General features: G+C 40.5%; 2 protein-coding genes across 2 annotated transcripts in view; one reads left to right on the forward strand and one right to left on the reverse strand.

Moving 5' to 3' along the window:
• LOC140333443 (uncharacterized) overlaps positions 1-6,199 on the forward strand; it is a 43,052-nt gene extending 36,853 nt beyond the window's left edge. The window contains exon 8 of the mRNA XM_072415127.1: positions 4,258-6,199. Coding sequence (XP_072271228.1) covers positions 4,258-4,351 — 94 coding nt within the window. The 3' untranslated portion in view covers positions 4,352-6,199. The remainder of the gene's footprint in view (positions 1-4,257) is intronic.
• Positions 6,200-6,708: 509 nt separating this feature from the next.
• On the reverse strand, positions 6,709-19,129 carry LOC140333442 (apoptotic chromatin condensation inducer in the nucleus-like). Its single transcript, XM_072415126.1, has 12 exons — positions 18,834-19,129; positions 17,547-17,667; positions 12,374-12,419; positions 11,176-11,321; positions 10,686-10,835; positions 10,115-10,295; positions 9,877-10,025; positions 9,407-9,514; positions 9,142-9,249; positions 8,418-8,718; positions 7,575-7,675; positions 6,709-7,467 (listed from the first exon to the last, which is right to left on the reverse strand). Exons 1-12 carry the CDS (start codon positions 18,854-18,856, stop codon positions 7,189-7,191), a joined length of 1,713 nt encoding a protein of 570 aa, XP_072271227.1. The 5' UTR covers positions 18,857-19,129; the 3' UTR covers positions 6,709-7,188.
• Positions 19,130-21,516: the final 2,387 nt, after the last annotated feature.

Genomic DNA, 21,516 nt, shown 5'->3' on the forward strand with positions numbered 1-21,516 from the left:
GAAAACAAAACATCAACAGGCCCAATGTTTGGAGATGCTTATCTGGCCACTGATCCCATGTTGTGCACTACCGTGTTTCCCCGAAAATAAGACCTACCCCGAAAGTAAGACCTAGCACTATTTTGTAAACCTGCCCTAATATAAGACCTACCCCGTGCAACGAACCCTCCGAAGAGGAGCTTGCTTTAGGTGAAGAGTGCGGACTTTAGCGAGAACTGGTGCTGGACCAAGGCCTCATACCCAACTTTAGGAAAGGACTGTTTCAAAGGGCCTACTTTAGAACTAAATGCCCAAGGCTGACATCAGTAGAAGATGCTTAATATACTTGGTAGAGTTTACCAAAAGTATAAACAGAAAAACAGGAAGTAGCCTTGCGAATCTGAGATATAGATGCCTGGAGACAGAAAACCCAGGAGGCACTATTAATAGAATTCTATATAACTGAATCATGCTTTCTCTTAAGGTCATAGCATGGGTGATGATGGTCAATGTACATTTATTATCCTGATTAAAGTTGCAGTAGAAGACCACACTGGAAAGTCTGGGTCTAAAAACCAACCTATCCTGGTGCAAAACAAGGAAAACCACCTTTCACGTAACAGCCATTAGTTCAAATACTCTCTGGTAACCATGAAAAACCACCTTGTACATAAGTACACTTAGAAACTCTCTGATGGGCTTAATCAATGGATTCAGATGCCACTGTGTCACGGGTGGGCATATCAGAAAAACCACAAGGGACTCCCTAAATAGATATCTTAATTAGGTAATTACCGGAGAAGGGGCTCTTGCCCACAATTTATAAGACAAGAGATCTGTCACTTGAGTGGGCTGAGGGCAAAATTCTGATCCAAGCCTGACTGAACATGTCCAACAGACAACTACCTGGGATAAAGCTTTTTTGGATTCACACCATGTGAAATAGGAAAGGCATTCTAAGTCTAAACACTGCAGACTCACAGATGACCTTATGTCCTAATACCTTTGTTTCAACAGCCACGCAACTGTAAAGCAGGATGGTGTACTGCTCCTGGAAGATCTGGACGGGTTAGTAGTGCCAATGGAGTTCCTAGTAGGAGTCTGATGAGGTCAGCATACAATATCTATTTAGGCCCTTCAGGTGCCATGAGAAATACCAGGACTCCTTTGTGGCTTTTATAGCTTTATAGAAGGAAAGGCATATATCAGGCTGTATGGAGTCCACAGCTTTTTAAGCATTGACATATTCAACTACTAAGTAATAGTAACTGATAGGATCAGGGGAGTATTATGAATTTATTTGAAATAAATGTATTTTAAAGAAGCAAACATTGTCATGGAAAATTGTATAAAAGCTTCTGTAAAAAAAATCTATTGCTGGAATAATGCTGAAGTAGCAATATATTTTACAAATGTGAGGGAGAAGAAAAAACCCTGATCACAATACTATCTGTGTTCATACCCAAACAACTGGAAAAAATGTCTGCAAAATAAATATTTTTTAAGGCTTAGAGGCATTGTAGGACCCAGGGCTGGATAGACATAGCATTGGTAATAAGCAACAGGCTGATCCTCCAGCTTTGAAGCGGTGCACAGTGCATCACTAAGAGCTAAAACTTCCTTCAATTTAGGATTGATAGCATCAGACTGCAGCTCCTCAGAATAAAGCTGGTCAGAGCAACTGTTAAGGGTCTAGGCCGTAGGCAAACCAGACAGTTTGAAGCTACTGTAGTGTTTGTGTCATTTGTGAGCAGAATTAAAGATAAACTTGGTAATCCTCTGCTAAATAGGTAGCTGCCCCAGCAATACACATCAGTCAGGGAATACACCATTGAGGGGATAGACTAGCAGCACATGATAAAGAGAATCCAGACTTTGGGATTTGTCACTATCAGGGGGTCCCCAAATCCATTAGTAAACAATGTGCAGGGGCACCTGGTACCGGAAAACTCTTGACCTTTTGTGTAGAATCACACAAGTGGATCATGGTGGGAGGAAAAGGCTGGCTGCTAGCTGACCCACTCATTGCACTCTAACAGAAGAAACAGATCAAGGTCTATCAATCGAAGTTCTATGTGCCATTTGCAACACAAACTGTATGGTGGAGACGCTTACTTGACACTGTCTGACATTAGGGAGTGAAGAATATGCGCACACAACACTCAACCCAGCAGGATATTGTCATTGCTCTGTCCATCAACTTCTTGTGGCAAGTTGCAATAAGGCAATTTTTAGGCATACTATGGGTCAGGGTGGGACAACGATCTTGTTCTGGACAAGACATGGTAGTTTGGGTGATGAGGACAATAGTAAGGATAAAGAGAAAGGAACTGTGTGTGCCTACTGTACATTCATCTAAATATTTTTGGAAGGCAGGGCTTCTCATATAGTTTGCAGGTCTCTGCCCAGTAAAGCTGCAGTTACCTCTTTCAGTCCTGGAATGTGGGGGTTTATCAGGTGTCTCCTATATTGGCATTGTTGCATTATAGTGCTCCTGATGAGTCCTTGTTTTCTTTCTTCATCTTGTGGTCATAAACAGTGGCATCAGTTATGTCATCCCACTGACTTAAGGAAACCATACTGGATTTAAAGGAGCATGGGAAACAGAAGAATTTCTTTGTTTCACAACTGTGGGGGTGTCAGTGTGGAAAGGGACTTTTATTGGGAGCATAGTTGTAGGATACATGAAGCGGAGGAGCAGACGTTAAGGCAGAAGAAATATGGTCAGATATGGATACTAGGGGGTGACACAGGCCATTAGACTTGTAGACTTATTCCATGGGATGAAGGCCCACAGTGGGGGTAGGGGGTGCAGATTCAGCATTCACCTTGACAAACATGGCAAGTTGTGTACTTTCTCGTTTTCTCAGTGGCAAGCATAATGTGGGTATCAGACAGATGACCACTGGGTAGCCACACAGTATTAATGCAAATTTGGGAAAATATTCAAGTCTCTTAAACAGAGGCTAGAACGTTGTGGTTTTAAAATTTCTGCATTAACCTAAGAACAGGCCATTCCTATAAGATGCATACCAGTGCCTCACCAGAGAGAATCTTTCCATTTCCCTCTGCAGCTGCCAGGTTCCAAACATTCTAAACCAGGTTTATAATTGGTTCCAAACACTGGCTAAATAAACCATGCCTAATAATTTTACAATAATGATGATTGGTAATCAAGTGAAATCACAGAAATTAGTTCCATTTACACAAAGGCATTTTTCCCCCCATTATGGAGTAAATCATGTTGCACCACCAGTAGAGGTGAACAGAACAAAAATGAATTCAGACTTGCCCCGTGCTGTAAAATTCTGTCTAAAATTGGCTAAGTAAACAATTTCTGGTGTCACCAAAAAAAATTTAAACAAAAAAACAATTGTGATGTGATTTTTTTTTTTTATGACTGATTAAAACCAACTATTCATTAAAAGATTAAAAATGTTGTGTGTGGGTTAACAAAGACCATTTATAACCTAGATGAAGGTCAGGTCATGTTTAAGGATCCATCATCCAGAAACTGGTCAAATCCTTAGGGTTAAACAGGCATTATATCAGACCCATCCTGAAAATGTCACTGTAAGCTGAAAGCCCAGGATCCAAGAAATCTAAATGAAATACTTTATCTAAGGCTATGTACACACCTGCAATCACTGTTGTTGGAAGATCCAACGACTAACAACTGCACGATGCATGAACACGTGGTGTACATACAGCACTGTTCTGCTCTATGAAGAGGGGAGGGGTAGAACGACAAGAGCAGCACCCCGCTGCGCTCTCTCCCCTTCACTTTCATTACGATGGTTCCTCATCCAACTTCTGTGCATCCGCCAGGATGGTCATTTGGATGGATGACAAGAGCAGTACACAGGAAAGATTCTTGTCCGATATCGTCCCTGAGCGGATTATCAGACGGGAACTATTGCACCTGGGTACCCAGCATATGTTTAGTTGCAGCTAAAGTATAGTAGTGTTTGCATACATACAAAGTTGATGCCCAGTAGAACTGTAAATTGACTACCCTTTTGTTTGATAACTGCACCAAAGCTCCAGTAGCTACACCTAGAATACACTAGAAGGTAAAACATCCAGTATGATTTATTTAGCATAAATTATTAGGCCTATACAGTTTGCACAAAAGGATCTATTAGAAGTTGGGAAGTAATATTGGGTGATTTTTTTAGATGGGAAATAAAGAAATTTTATGTATAAATGTATTCAATAAAAGATTTTCCAATAAAAATTTGTTGGTTTATAATTGGTACCATATTTATCCATATGCAGGGTCCCAGATGAAATAAAACAATGGGCAGCTGAATATCTCCACCAAATGGATGTCCACAGACTGTACCCAGTGAAGAGGAAGAGACTACAATAATTGAACACTGTTGTATCCAGCTATATACCTAACTACTAGGTATTACCACCAGTCTATAAGGTGCACACTATGAAGAACATCGTTTTAGCAAACAGGGGTGCATATGTATTGCTGTAATCAGTGCTTTTGTCTTTAATGAGCTTGAATTTTCAGACTGTATAGCCTTGCATTAGAAGAGGCGCATGTATGTGGACATTCAAGACAAACCTGAAAATATGCAATATAAAAGGTAGAAGTAATAGTATTTATTGCATGTTTACATGACTACTCACTGTATTGTGGGTAATTACAACAGATGAAAAAGCCATGGCAAAGACCATTTTCTTACCTACCTCCTTTAAGGGAATGACAACTTTATATACATCAGGTTTACAGAGTTGTATGAACATGTTTTCCAGAATTTTCCCCTATTAAAAGAGAACCAGTCATATTCTCTTCAGCCTCTTCTGATGGCTTTTGCAGGAAAAAGCCACAAGCATGAAAAGTTAGCTGAACACAGGAGGGCAGTCTGCCTCATAGCAATTCTGGGCAGTAAGGTCACTAGCATGAAATGCATTCAGCTTTAAAGCCAGAAAAGCAAATTTCTTCTAAAATCAGCTGCTTTTGTCTGCTGCACCCAGGACTTCACACTCTTATTCCTGGACAGAGGACAACTTGGAGGCTTCACTTGAGTACACAACACACTGGCTGATAATCTAATTTACTTTAACATGAAAATGTGAGACAAATACCAGCACAGTCCATGTGTCAAATACAATGTCCACTGTGTTCCAGTATCACATTACAATTTATACAATAAACTATGCACTAAGGGTTGCTGCATTTATGATTTACCAAGGCACTGGGCAGACAACTTTAATGGCATTAATTCCATAAACTATTTCTAAAAACATAATGTAGTGCACATTATAAGTATTTCTTAGCTTTAAAACATTGTTTGCACCACGTTCCCATGGATCATTACTTGATCATCCCTTGATGAGTTAATGTACTTACTGTACATGCAGTTTAAATTTTTTTTTTTTTTTTTTTTAAACACCACTTATATATAGAAAAAATACTGATCTCAATCTGTAATAAAAAGTTTACCAAAATGTTTTCTACCATAAATTAATGTTAACAGGCAGAGATGGCCCTTGTCAGACATACCCCTCTGCAACATATATCACTGGTCAAGAAACTCTGCATTCAATAATATTTAACAGATTCTCTAATATTCTGTGCTACTAAAAGACAAACAAAAGTAAAAGTAAACACAAAACTTTTTTTCCAGCCATATCAATCTATATGGTGTTCCACAACCTAAATGAAATTGACTACACAGGGACTGGTTTGGTTCTAGCCTATAAAATAGGTTAGTTGTAGAAATGGTTGTGCCCACTGAATTATGTGTAAGAACAGAAACTGACTTTGCATTGCTTTGTGGAGCTCTAGCAAATACATGCTAAATTTATGGAAACAAATATGCAGGCAAAAAGACTTTGATTCAAATCAGTGATTCAAAACATTGAAGCCAACGTACCAGCTAACATGAAATTCAATGTCAACAAACCGGTTGGCAAACATTTTCCATTGAGGTTACAAATGGCAACCTCATTTCTCTCAGGTTTACTTTAAAAGGGCCTTTATGGCTCCATAATAAGTGGGTTGCTTAGCAATTCTGGAAGTTATGTGCAAAACCAGCAGGCAGTTTAAAGAAGTTTTCTTACAAACGATCAAGATTTATTTATAACTGCAGCTCTGGATTGAATTTGCTTGCTAATACATCTCCACCGGGGTCCTACAATGCATTCTCCAAAATACAGTCTGCACTAGATGGATATTAAAAAAAAAAAAAAAAAAAAAAAACAGCTATTAGATACTAATAAAACCATCAGATTTTAGGGCTGGGAAATTATATTCTGATTAATAAAAACTGGTGCGGGACAGATTTATATAAAAGCAAAGAGTTTCTTGCATTTTAGACGTCAATATGATAAAATTAACATTAAAATATAAAATTAGTCAACCTCTTTCGCTTATTATGAAAGATTTGTAAAACAGTTCAGACTACTTATATGCAGTGCAGCACACGGCCACAAGCAATCTTAAGCTAAAATTTGTGAGCTGCAGGTATTGGGCCTAGGAGCAGAAACTTTAGACCTGGATGCCAAATTGGACTCCACCATAAATGTGGCTGTCATTACTGGAACAGCACTTTTATGGCTAGAGAACAAAGAACAAATGTTAAGGTCCCCTAGATGAAAACGATTTAGCACCTCTGTTATAAAGAATGTATTAAAAAAACAGACTGTTCATTATATGTCTTATTATACAATATATTACACAGTATAATGGACTGAAACACTACAAAGATATAAAACTAATGCAGAATTTTATTTTCTGATATTTCACTTCATTTATAATAAAAAAAATTAAAAGGAACACAAAGAAAAAAATATCATTGGGTAGATGCCACATGTGGCAAAGGAGAAAACAGTAACCCTTTTCCTGGCACTCCGACAGGTTGAAGGTTACATAAGGATACTCATTGCACAAACTGATCAGGAACGTCTAATGGTGGGATACAGACGATCGCTGTGGTTTAGATCCAGGACAGTGTTGAGCTGAAATTACAGAATTCAGAGTACGTCAGAAAAAGGTAGGTCCAGAAGATGGGAGTCTCAAGGAGGAGAAGCCAGCAAAATTCCTTTAGAAGGAAACTAGCTCCTTGTCGGGATTTTTACTTTTTTCCACATATGGTTCCTTTGTAAAGGGCTGAGCTATGAGTTGTATTGTGGGCTTGACATTTACATAGCAGCTGAGTGGTCAGCAAGGGGAAGGTTAGTGAACTAAAATCAGCGTCGGCCTCCCCTATCTCTCACTGGTGTACTTCTGCTGCGGCTTCTACTGTGTCTCTTAGGATCCCTACGCTCTCTCTCACGAGGGTGCTCTCGGCTGTGTTCTCTCCTTTTCTCCCTCTCTGTCTCTCGTGCTCGTTCTCTGTTTCTTTCTGCTTCCTTCTCCCTCTCCTTAGCTCGCTCTTTTCGCTCTTCCTCCTCTTGCTCTTCTAGTTCCTTGCGCCTTTTTTCTCTTTCCTTTGCTCTCTCAGCCCTGTCTGCAACCTTTTTCAAAGCCTGTGGGAACAAGGATAACAGTGTAAGGTACAATGCAAAAGATGAAACTATTGCTGAAAAGAGCAAACAGCAGCTATCGACTTGATCAGAAAAAGTTTGTGATGTACCTGATCATCTGTGAGGGGCAGCCAATATATACAAGGTGCAGCTTTGGTTTTGTGGAATAGATCATCCAAGAGTTTTGCTGGAGGTTCTTCTTGCACTTTCTCTGCAGTAGACAGATTAATGAATGTTAAACATTTTATTACATATTTAAAAAGGGTAAAAGAAAACGCAAGTCACTAGAAAAATAACTTTTTACTTCCTTCATACACTCTGGGTGTGTACATGCTAACCAGTGCTAGTGCTCGAGTTGGTACCCACCCACTGCAATCCTAACCATTAGCCAGTGAGATCACTATACATCACAATGAAGTACCAACAGTGAAGCTTAGAAGGGACTATTCTAGGTTGAAACACAAAAGCCCAGCTCAGAGTGCATACCAGAGTGTTCTGGAACATTTAATAATAAAAATGAACTTAAAAAAGCGGACACCTGAGCTTACACACAATGGTATTCTACTTATGAATTCAATTCTAGTTCAGGTACACGTTAAAACGTAATTTGATTTCTAATACTGCTGGGCTCAGTGACTGACTTTGTACATTTCAAATTTTCAGCATGTTTACCAGTGAAGTCTGAAAGCACAAGACATTTTTTGACGCTGAAACTTTATTTCAACAGTTGAGGAAATCCAAGAGGCCGCAGAGCAAAGAGCACAATTACAATAGAGAGAAATAGTAGGTCATAAAATTAATTTGATATTGGTATTCTAAGCAAGGAAAAGTAAAAATGTAATCAAAAACTACAGTAACAAAAGACATTCCCTAAAAACAAAAAAACTAGCTTTCATTTAAACTAAAAAGAAGTTTAGAAAGTTCCCAGGAGAATTCATATTTTTTTAAGTTACCTTTCTTTTCATTTTTCTTTTCTTTAGACTTGGCATGCTCTTTACGCCGCCTGTCCCTAGAGCGTGATCTGGGTCCTTCTCGTACTTTATCTCTGTCCCATTCTCTTTCAGAACGAGTGCGTTCCCTCCTCTCCATCTCACGCTCTCTTTCTGCCCACTGTTCTCTTACTCCTCGCTCATGCTCCCTGTGCTCTCCTCGTAATGGAGGGATGTGGGGATGAGCATGAGAATGTGGATGTGGGGGCTCATCTTGCTTGGGTTCTGGGGGACGTTCTGCAAGAAGCCCTCTGTGGAAGTCCAGCTAAAATAGGCAAGACCACCAAATTAAAGGAAATCCATCATAACACTATTGCTGACTTACTAAAATTGAAAGTCACCCGTCAAGTGAATCCTCTGGCTTTAACTATTTGAATGACTGTCAGAACAAAGAGGCAGTGCACCATATTTGAAAGACTTGGGCAGAACAAGCATACTCATCTCATCTTAGTAGTTAGGCACTAAAGCCAGAGGATCAGCAGCCAATGAACCAGCATTTTTAGATGGTCAGGAGCAATGGCAGCTACCATTGATATGAAAGGTCTTTAACATTCATAGAACAGACTTAAAAAGAAAAAAAAAAAAAGCCAAAAAGATGATACACACTAATTCTTATTTAGTGAAGAAAAAATCATTTTGTGAGGGAAAACAGAATACTTATTAGGTAGTTGGGCTAGAAATGTCATACCTCATCTTGCTCTGCAAAGTCTACAGATAAAAATTTTGGATTGGACTGTGGCCACTTTACGCCGTGTAGAGAGTTCCTTGTCGCAACTGCTTCATCTACTGTAGAATACTAACAAAAAGATGACAAAATATAAGTTTACATTAAAAATTCATGGAAAGAGCCACAAACAAAAGTTCACACAAAAGAAAACTATAGAAAATATTTGCAAGGTTAGTACTTTACCCATAAGAAAACAGCTTAAGATAAAATTAAGTCATTAACTTACTGTGACATAACAGTGAGACTTTATTTTGTCTATCCAAAAGTTTTCTTCCACCAAAGTACCAGTACGTGAGAGTAGTTCCTTTAATTGTCCCAAGGTGAACGGACGAACCTGAAACAAGACAAGATGAAACACTGAGCAACTGTTAGACTACACAGTTTAGCATGGTTAGAAAGCTCAGGGAACCCTGCAGGGAAATGCATCTAAAATAAATAACTTTTAGACACTATAGTGCTGAGCTGCAGGATAAACGGGCCAATGCCTTGCAATCACAGACCTAGTGAATGGAAGATAAAAACAACTTCAAAAACATTTGACTCTAAACCGCTTAAGTATATACACAACATATAAACAATGCTGACAGTAAAGCTAAACCAATGAGTGCAAAATGTCACACAAAAAGGATCACTAGATTTAGACCCTTATCTATTCCTAAATATTCTGTACGCCCAACTAATGAAAGATACACTTACCAGATTGCAGATGTGCACTATACAACTAGGTTTCCGTCTTGGTGGCGATGGCTGCTGTGAGGCAGTTCGCACCGGGTCATCAATTGTAATAGAAACACTCGTTTTCTGCTGGCTGATTGATCTTCTTAGTAAGGTATCACCTAATGTAACTAACAAAAAGTTACAAATGCGTCAATTAAAGGTTATCAATATACACAGGTGCATCAACAATTCATGTGTTCAAGTACAGCTGAATTACCTGTAACTGCTGCCTGTGTGGGGCTTTCTGGAATAGGCTTTTTTACTTCCTGCTCATTTGCAGGTGGTGCTTCTGTCTCCATAGGAACTGGATCTTGGCCCGGAACTTCAGTAGCTTCTTCCGACTGCTCATTTTCTTCCCCCTCTTCCTGGCCATTTTCTTGAACTTCCGCAGGCACTACCTGGAAAGGTAAAAACCATTAAGTTAAATTTCATAATTAACTCAAGACAGATTTCAGGGAAAATTTTTTTGTATAAGTTCTCTGAATCAGAATTGGGCAGAAAGAATTAGTGAGTTTCTCTCTGCACCCACACCAGTCAATTGTTTCCCTTTAATAAATTTTATTCATGAGTTGTGAAAAGGGAACCAGGAACAGTATGCACGGATAGGCTTACTGTCAGGACCGACATTAAGTTGAAACTTTGACACTGATAAGAGAAGGTGGAGCTGCCGGCTACAGTGTTTTGTGGCAGTTGCAACATTCACATCAGATGAAATTATGTGAAAAGTATTAAAAAAAACAAAAACAAAACATTGCTATCTAACTTAGAGAAATAAGCAGCATATTTACCTGAGTAACAGTCCTGCATATTTTTAATCCTTTATCATGGGAGTTGTCATCGCCATTTCGTTCACCTTCATCTTCAGAAATACGAGCATCTTCAGCATGAAGGTCTACAACTGCTTCTTGCTTTATTTCTTTAATCTCAGGTATAAGACTCTGAAAATATGGTAAAGATTGATTGACCTTTATCTCCATAATGGCCAAATTCAGTGGAACAGCAACTCCCAAAGAACCAGTTGTGTGGTAACAGTCCTGCATATTTCTAACTCTTTACTATCAACATTCACCGTTGAAACAACACTTCACAACAGATCATCAGAAAGGACAGGAGAACATTTTTACATTTACAATAGATAAGGCAAGTTTTACTATAACTAACCCTAATGAAAACACGTAAATCTTTCAATGCGGATGGGTACATACATCAAGGGTAAAATTTAGTTTTAACTGTATTGATGTTTTTAGAAAAGGTAGTTATATGCATAACTAAAATTACCTTTAGGGATTCAGTAGATATACTAATTGAGGGTTTCTTCTGAGTGGCAGCTGTGCTGGAACCCCAGCGTCTGCGTCGAGCTGGATGAGTACCTTCATTATCACTGCCTGTGGTAGAAGCTGGCTGGCTAGACCCCTTTGAAGCTGCTGAAAAGTTAAAAGAAAATTAGGTTCAAACAATTTTAGGATACAGGCTGAAATCCCATTGAGGGAAAAGACCCCTTCCCAGTCTGGCAGTTTGCTATGACAGTACCCGGTTACTAAACCCTTATTTAAATATCTTTACTTGCAGTCTGATGAACACTAGAAATTATGTATCATCCGATATATAGATATCCACTTTCCTTTTCGTGCATGGAGGGACAGAAGCCTTGTACCAATGGAACATCTAGAAGCAGCCCAAACAGAGGACCTCAGCGTTGATAAGTAGGCACAAAGGGGAACAGGAACATGAACATGAGATATCACAAGGCCGACAAAAGCAGACCTTCACTATAATCAATAAACCGGATCCCCATGCAGGAAACTCTCTGGTCTGTTGGGCCAAGATTTAAAGTTTAACTTTAGTTCCACTTTCCAAGTTGATCAGGAAGGTCATGAGTGCAGAAAGGGGCAGGTGAAATCCTGTTCTGCAATAATCTCTCCTACCTGCCTGATCGCCCCTGGATATTTTTCAAAGTTGAGGGGATTTTTTTTCCATTTTTACACAGATGTGACTAATGTCCAACCTTTTAGGACACCAGTTAAAAATGAGACATCTGTAGGTGAAGTCATCTTGAACTGGCCCACTATTTTGTTTGAAAGTGTCCAGTTCCCTGAAGGCAGCAGTATAAGCAAATGGTACAAGATTTCCTGTGTCCCTCAATGGATAAAAAGATATAAGAGGAAATGAACATTTCCATTTATAAGCAAAAACAAATCAGACTCTTTTACAAGAAAAGCTTTGCAGGTATTAAGTTAAGGTTGACTTAAAAAACAACCTAATGATAGTTTAAAATAAAATTAATATAGGACTTATTGTAGCAGTTGTGGCTGCTTAATGTAGCAAATATTTCATATATAGCAGTGCTCAACCCAGAAATTTTTGTAAGATGGGTGGTAAGAAATTCTAGGCGGGTGGAAGCCGCTGAAATGTGACCCAACTCATCAGTAACCACCCAAAAACAACTATACAGATACAAGACAATAATCCTACTTACAAATAACAGAGATCTTCCTCTTGAAAGGCCTTGGCGGTGTTGTGCTCTATAGAAAAGGGGACAACGGGTGGAGACAGAAGGAAGGGGATGGATGCAAAAAGCACCCCAGGGAAAAAGAGCAGATGTTAGAAAATTAAACTATGAATGATATCAGAAAAAAATCAAAGCATAGGGGAGGGAAAAAGCAAAGAGGAAAAAAAAACCCAAAACCCTGCAGAGTTTAAGTTAAACCCTTTACTATTATTATAAAAATGTCAAATTGCAGAACACAAGCTGGACTGAGGTAATAAAGTTGGTTGTGTTTCTTGTAAGACAGATCATACTCAAAAATATACCAGCAAGCTTCATTATTATCCTATATATCTGTCAGATGACATTTTCTACACCAAGAACCCTGCATTATATAGATAAATGGAAATACAATACTCAATGAAATGTAAACTACAGTGTTAAAAATACAAAAGTAAAATGCAACTGCTTTATTACTTTCCACATGCCACAAAGAGCTGAGCAGCACAGCTCTCCATCAAATTTTATTATAAAAAGGACGATTGCCCCACACATTAGGTCAGCACATGGGATCTTTTATCGTACATGCTTGTACGCTTGTTTCTGCTCTGTGAATCTAGTACTGGAATTATATGCAGTAAATTCAGATGATAAATTACTGGAACTTGAATGGACTGATTCGGCTTATCCATTTTCTTTGAGTGACAAAGGGGAGCACGGTGGCCCAGTGGTTAGCACTCTTGCCTTTGAATCGCTAGGTCCCCGATTCGAATCTTGGCCAGGACACTATCTGCATGGAGTTTGCAGGTTCTCCCCGTGTCTGCGTGGGTTTCCTCCCACATCCCAAAAACATCCAGGTAGGTTACTTGGCTTCCCCCAAATATGGCCTTAGACTGTATAAATGACATATGACTATGGTAGGGACATTATATTGTGAGCCTCTTTGAGGGACAGTTAGTGACACGACTATGAACTTTGTACAGCGCTGTGTAATATGATGGCTTTATATAAATACCGTGTAATAATGATAATATAATAAGTCTGGACCTTTGGATACCAGGATAGCGTTTGTGTACCATCGAGTACCTAGCTTCCCACCCTTCATCAGGGAGTTTCACAGTGGGAATAATTTTTTAAAAACAACCAATGGAAGTGTTCAATGGTTGTTGATGAAAACGTACCCCGCTGTCCAGCTCCCTGATAAATGAAAGCGATTTGAATGCTGCACACCAAGGGCAGAAGAGAAGATGTGGCAGCAAGATCACTTTAGCAGAATAGGAAGTTCCCCTGTAGCTTCATTTTAACCAAAGGCTGTGCACAAAGCAGTTTTTGTTTCTCTATTTTACAAATGGTTGATAAATCCAGTTAAACATTTGCTTGAGTCCTAAAAATGATGGTTTCCAGGTTAAATGCTTTCAGTGGTCTGTTTTTGATCTAGCAAATCTTGTTGCACTGTTAGTTGAAAACAAAATGTGTTTGGTAACAGATGAGAAAATACTCATTATAAACAGGCCCTAGTGTTAGTTAGGTTGTAGAAAAGAAGCTGTGGAATATATGTGAGTAACAAGTACATCAATCCAAGCCAATGCTCTGCAATGTGTGCTATGAAAATAAAATAATAAAAAACAAATAAGTTTATTAAAGCTGAACTCCAGGTAATTGACAGAACTACCCTTGTAGTGGTCTTCCACCATACTCCAAATGCTTCTTTTTACCCCCCAAGGATACCAGTAAATAGTACTTTTAATTACCTTTTTCTGTCCATCAGTCAAAGGCTTGACCTTGTCAGATAAGATAAAGGTCCAATTGTGGGGTTCCACTCACATCCCATAGTGGGAGAGTGAAGAGGAAGTGCACCATAATAAGGCAAGTAAAAAATGTTTTTACTGGTACCCTGGGGAAAATATTTAGCCCTTGCAGTGAGGGAAGTTTAACTACTAGGGTATTTTTATCATTTACCTGGAGACAGCTACAAAAGAAAAGTTATACCCAAAATGTTAAACTGTTTGTATTTGGTGAAGAAGTCCAATGCTTTGCACCCTGAACTGTAAGGTGCAGAAAACGACAGCTCTGGAATGATTTGTGGTATATTAGTACTGCTTCTTTGCAATATGTGAGGTTGTCATAAAAGCCCCCAATATTATCTGTAAAACACATGTTAATGAAATCTGCACAAGAAAACAAAGGGCAGGGCTAATATACAAAGCATTGTTCAAAGCTGTGGAGAATTAGACTGCACATCACAGAAAACTGAACCGATGTAGACCACCTGTGAGAAAATATAGAAGCGGTCATCGCAAACTCATTTCTAAAAACTAAGGCTGTTCAATAAAATCTGGCTTTTCTACCTAGCAGGTGGGGGACCTGCTATTAACCTCCCCAGCGCTAAGCCGGTGTGTGGCTCGGGGTAAAAAAACAAAACAAAAAAACACACAAGCTGAATGCAATAACCTCGAGTCACACTCGGCGTAGTTAAAAAAGTAAAACAAACACTTACCTGGTTCCATCTGCGTCCTCCAGGGTCCTGCCATTCTCTGGTCGAGTCCTCTTCATCAATCTGTGCCCTGGCGAGTGCGCTGACCTTCCCGGGAGTTCCCGGTGATGTCAGTGCGTACAGCTGACACTAAGGGTGCGGCGGGAATTTAAAATTATTTTGCATTGCATTCAATACAAAATTACTGTATTCAATGCAATACTTTGTATTTATATGTCTAAAAGCAGTACATTGTCTTTCATGAAAATGTATTTTACGGTATAATATAATAAAGTTTGAAACACAAAACCATGTCAAAATTTATTTTTTTTTTAAATGTGTTTATTTTTTATTTTGACATGATTTTGTGTTTCAAACTTTAATATACTCATACTATGATACTGTAAAATAAATTTTCATAAAAGACAATGTACCGCTTTTAGACATATAAATCCAGACAGAAATGAACCGACCAGGTTATTAAGCAGAAGAGAATCTCTGAAATCCTTGTCTGCATGCTTAAGAATCTGTGACCTAATACATTGTTAAATCATAATTCAACAATGATCACTATCATAATGGCACTTAGTATTAAAACTACTGTGTTCAGTGCAAGATATACTTGCCTTTCCTACTGCTGAACCTCTAACATTCAACTCCTTTTAGGAATACTGAAAAACTCCACTATCCAACATAGATCAAGAAAGTTGGTGCCTGGTCCTCTGCATGATATGATTGCAACAGCTCACTGCGGGGTGATGCCATAGAAGAGGAACCAGGCATTCAACCATCCTGGAGATAAGTCCGATGCGGAAGAATTTTCTACCAACTTAGCTCCATGGAGGACATAGATTGGAGGCACAAGTGGCAGAAAAGGAAAGTATCATATCTCCGATTACATTTTTTTTTTAAACTCTTTGAAACACAGTTGCTTTTAAGAGGAAATCTCCACCTAATACAAAAAGTTTATCATTCTGGTGACTTTAAAAACAAAAAAAAAATAAAAGAAATAAAAAAGGGGGGAAACGGGAAAGGTAAAATAAAGGAAAACCCCAACAGGCTAAGGAGAGAAAATTGAAATATATAAAAAGAAACCAACGATTAATCAGAGGAGTGATGAAGTGTCCTGGTACCCCGTGTGTCTCTCCCACGTGGCTCAGGAATGGCCAGTCCGTACCCTTCCATTTATTTTGGATTTGGTTTTGTCGTGTGTTTTTTTGGAGGGTAAGATGGGAGGTGGTAATCGGTGAGGAGGGTGGGTGAGATGGGGCTGCCTCAAGCTTACTGTTCAGAGTCAGTTTTGGTAAAAGTTCGGGATCTCTGGGAATTTTGTTTTTAAACAGTAGAGACCCCCATAGAGGTTGCAGAAGGGTCTATAAATAAGCAGCATAATTGTTAGACACAAAATGTCAGGTCTGCAGCATGGATGAACAGTGCAGCAAGTCTTCTATCCAGAAATAGATCAGACAACATCATAAGTCCACTAACAATTTCAAGTACAACTTATTTTTCTTTCATGATTTCTGAGCAAATTTCAGTCTTGTAGAGATTTGTAACACTTGGGTTGTAGTCAATAAATGTCCATTTTCCCCCCATGAACGGTTTAATAGGCTTTGCAGCAATAATTTGGTGTACCGCACGTCTTCATATTCTGTAGAGTGTTTTCTTTTATGAAGACAGAAAACCATTGATCTCTTGAATAGGTATCCTTCAGATAAATCATTATTAGCAACACTCGTCATAGGAAACCCAAAAGTCATCTTCAGAAACAAAACACAATGTTTGTGTCATGTCTTTGTTCCAAGACTTTAAATGGTGCAAGAGCAGTCCTTTTCTTGATAACCAACTCAGTAAAAGCATAGGTGTTCCCAAAAATAAACATTTCATAAAGAAAGTCTCTTTTTAAAGGAGAAGTGTCTTTGTGCATGATGTAGCAATGCGGCACTCTGAGTTCCATGTCGTTGGAAGAACTGCAGAGAGAATCAAGCAGCTCACCCAGCCCTCCTTTCTTTAGATTCTTAGTTGCGTCTGTTCGGCACCCTCGGGGCTGCCCGGGTAAAGCTGGGCTCTGACTGGATATTGCTGTGCCTGGAGGTCCAGTAGGGTTTTGGTGGAATCGCTGGGGCGATGGGACAGGTGTCTTTACGAAGGAAGGAACGGCACACACACTTATACAGGCTTCGCTGGTGGACAAGGGAGGTGGGAGAGAGCAGGGAGCACCTTTAAACACCATCTGCCCCCTCCCTCTAACAACCCCATACTGCAAGACCTCCGATTTCCATCCACCCACCCAGAATGGAAAATAAAGCATGTAACTACTACTAGCCTGCTCACCTGAGTGTATGGCGACCACGTGGCTTTAAATAAGGATAGGTGAGGGCCTAATTACATTTTATCTATTCAAATTCCCCAAAACAGGTGTCAGCATTCCCTACTATCCCACAACAAACTGGTGTCATGTATTGGGCCCGCACAACCCATTCATGCCTTGTAAGATACATAGCAATTGATCAGGGAAGTAAATCTATAAGAGGATTACCCCGTCAGAGACATAAAAGGGAAAAAAGCAAAGCCGTTATAAACTGGAGATGAATGGGGTGAGGGAACCCTTACATTTCCCCTCATTATGGTCCCGTTATCCCTCAATGTTGGGCCCCTGAAAGTCTGGCTTTGGTACAAATCAACTCTTACCTCTTTCTTCTCATCCGTCTCACAACTCTCCTCCTGATTTTGGGAATTTGCAGTCTCTTGGACCTCACCCTCGGCTTGAGTTTCTACTACATCCATTATAGTGTCCTCTCTCTCGGTTGCACTGCAAAATAGAATTATCGGTTATAGGTGCGGGGTTATGACAAGCACAAACTTCTTTATTATGCAGGGAATCCAAAGCCATAAATCACATACATCTAAGCAATTGCCAGAACATGTAAAATTACCATTACCAGATCTGTAGATAAAACATGAACACCATCAACTAACAACTGAACATTGGGGAGTGAATGATCCCAATTAATAAAAAGGAAACTGTATAGATGAAGGGATAAACTTTGTTGTCTGTGGCTTCAGTAGGATCATGCAGATCCGGTGTATCAGAGACCCCAATCCTCATCATGGATGAGCTCCATCATACAAGAAGGGAATAATACACCCCGTCACTCATCTCAGCCCTACAGGAGAGCTGGACACAGCAGCCACCTCGGTATGCAGACATGTGTAATATAGATATGGAGGGATATACATAGAGATAAGTGAAGGGATATATAGATACATATGTATATATGGGGATAGGGTTATAGGGATAAATCGAGGTATATACAGATAGAGATGTGTATAGGGATATACATGGAGGAATATACACAGACAGATATGTATATATAGGGATAGGGTTATAGGGATAAATTGAGGGATATACAGATAGAGATGTGTATAGGGATATACATGGAGGAATATACACAGACAGATATGTATATATAGGGATAGGGTTATAGGGATAAATTGAGGGATATACAGATAGAGATGTGTATAGGGATATACATAGAGGAATATACACAGATATGTATATATAGGATAGAGTTATAGGGATAAATGGAGGGATATACATAGAGATAGATATAGAGGGATATACACAGATATACATATATAGATATATATAAAGATAGATATATAGAGGGATATACAGAGGGATGTGGGGTGAAGTAGTTGCTGTGTGGCAGCCCGCCCTCCCCATGCTGTACGTCTCTACACGTATGAGAGCAGCCTCTCCCCCTCCCCCCACACACGGCACCGGGCCGGCACATCGGTCCCAGCGGCCATCCCTGCGCATCCCGCCCGACACACTGCGGCACATCCAGCCCCCACCTGCCCATCACATGGCCACCCAACAAAGGACACCTCCCGCCCCGATACCAGCGCTCAGCCGCCACACCAAGGCAGCCAAATGAAGGAAAACACGACCGAACCTGAACCGAATCCCCTTACCAGTCTTTGTTTTCTGATAACATTTCCCTGGCAGCCGGCTGAAAGGAAAGGGGGAGGGGGGAGTGGGCGGAAAGGAGCCTGTGGAGGTCGAACGGAGAGGGTGATGAGGAAGGGTAAGACGGGGAACGGGAGGAAAAGGGGGGGTAAGAAAAGCAGATATGGAGCAATGTGACCGCCTGGACTCCGGCCTCGTCTCCTATTTCATACGCAGATGGTTGCTCAGCGTCCGGCAATGGAGCTCCACTCAAACATGCTCTGCGGCCATCTTGTCATTACCCAGCAGCCCCGCGTACAGGGAGGGGAGAAGGCGGGGGAGGGGTGCAAATAGGAACAACGCTGCCGACTGATCAGGTTACAGACACCGAACACCCGGCCACCCATTAACCCGCTGCTGCCTGACCCCTCCCCAACCTCATCCTATGGGCCCATCACCCACACACTGATACTATACAGCACCAACCATGGCAAGGAAGCTTCCCCCACCTGGCCTGCTGCTCCTGGGGCTGAGATCCCCAATACTGTGAGGGCAGGGGAATCACCCCAATCTGCCTGACAGATGTCTCCATACAGGGGGTATAGGACACAATGTATGTCACCAAGGTACCCCAATGTTACCCTATTGCCCCATGTGACAATGACCAAGGTTTGGTGCATAGCGTTGCCCCGCTCTGGGTTACAAAAGCCGCATACACACGTGCAATTATTGTCATTAGAAAGGATCTTTCACGATTCTTTCCAACGACTAAGCACTGCAGGATACATGAACGAGCGCTGTACATACAGCACCATTCTGCTCTATGGAGGGGGGAACGATGGCGCAACACCCCACTGCATGCTTTTCCCCTTCACTTCGTCCGTGGATCTGCCGGGACTGTCGTTCGGATGATGGGCGCTGTACACACACCAGATTCTCGTCCAATATCAGGCCTGAGCCAATTAACGGGCGAGAAGTATTGGAATGTGTACGTAGCTTTATTCCATGTGCTTTGCAAAACTGGCCTAAAACAGATTGCTTAAAATATATCTCTAAGTCCCAAATATTTCCCAGCTAATCCTAACCACAAAGGTGTATTATAATGTTATAGTTAGGATATGTAATGCTCTTATAATAAATGAAAATATTCACTGTCTTATTCCCCCGATAATCCTAACACTCTTCCAGTCCCCGGGGCCACACTTCCCCCAGCACTGACCTATAGCCAGGATTGTCCCCAAAACATGGCTTCCTTTTTCATCTCCATTATATAGAAGCAATGAGATGATACAATAACATCTCACACCGATTTTGTCTTCTCAGTGCTTGCTAAAATGTTCCTAGTCTTAAAAATAAAAAAAACCCCTCCCATCTAAGGACTGACAAGCAGCAATAAAATACATTTTTATTCAGAATTGTAGTTGTATTAAGTAAAAAAAAAAAACATGACCTAATGAATGGACCTGTATCCAAAAGCTTTCACTTCTATGTGTATACAGAATAATATACAGTGAGGGAAAGAAGTATTTGATCCCCTGCTGATTTTGTACATTTGCCCTCTGACAAATAAATGACCAGTCTATATTGTAATGGTAGGTTTATTGTAGCTGTGAGAGACAGAACAACAACAAAAGAACCCTCAAAAACCCTGTGCTCAAAAGTCAGAGCTTGATGTGCATTGTAATGAGGGAGGGAAATAAGTGTTTGATCCCCTATCAACCAGTGTGGAGACTGGCTGGGCCACTCCAGGGGCTTCATGGGCTTCTTCTTGAGCCACTCCTTTGTTGCCTTGGCCAAGTGCTTTGGGTCATTGTCATGCTGGAATTCCCATCCACGATCCATTGAGTTGAGTTGATGCCAAAAAACTCAATTTTGGTCTCAGCTCACCACAACACTTTCACCCAGTTCTCCTCTGGATCATTTAGACGTTCATTGGCAAACTGCAGGCGGCCTGTACATGAGCTTTCTTGAGCAGGGGGACCTTGCGGGCTCTGCAAGATGTCAGGCCTTCACAGCGCAATGTGTTACCAATTGTTTTCTTGGTGACTATGGTCCCAGCTGCCCTGAGATCATTGACAAGTTCCCCTGTGTAGTTCTGGGCGGCTTCGTTACCGTTCTCATTATCATTGCAACTCCACGAGGGAAGATCTTTGCATGGAGCCCCAGACCGAGGAAGATTGACAGTTATTTTGTGTTTCTTCCATTTGCGAATTATCGCACCAACTGTTGTCACCTTCTCACCAAGCTGGTTGGCGATAGTCCTTGTAGACCTACACAAGGCTGGACTGAGCTACATCTTGTCCCTGACATCCTTAAACAGCCCTTTGGTCTTGGCCATGGTGGCTATTTTGGATTCTGATTGATTGATTGCGTCTGTGGACAGGTGTCTTTTATACAGGTACTGTAACAAGCTTGGGTTAGGAGCACTCCCTTACAGAGGGTGCCCCTAATCTCAGCTTGTTACCTGCATACAGGGAAGACACCTGGGAGCCTGAAATCTTGCTGGCTGATAGGGGATGAAATACTTATATCACTCATTACAATGCACATCAAGCTTTGACTTTTGATCACCGGGTTTTTGAGGGTTCTTTTGTTGTTCTGTCTCTCACAGCTACAATAAACATACCATTACAATTATAGACCGGTCATTTCTTTGTAAGAGGGCAAATGTACAAAATCAGCGAGGGATGAAATACATATTTCCCTCAC

This window comes from Pyxicephalus adspersus, chromosome 6 (genome assembly GCF_032062135.1).
Source record: "Pyxicephalus adspersus chromosome 6, UCB_Pads_2.0, whole genome shotgun sequence".
NCBI lineage: Eukaryota > Metazoa > Chordata > Amphibia > Anura > Pyxicephalidae > Pyxicephalus > Pyxicephalus adspersus.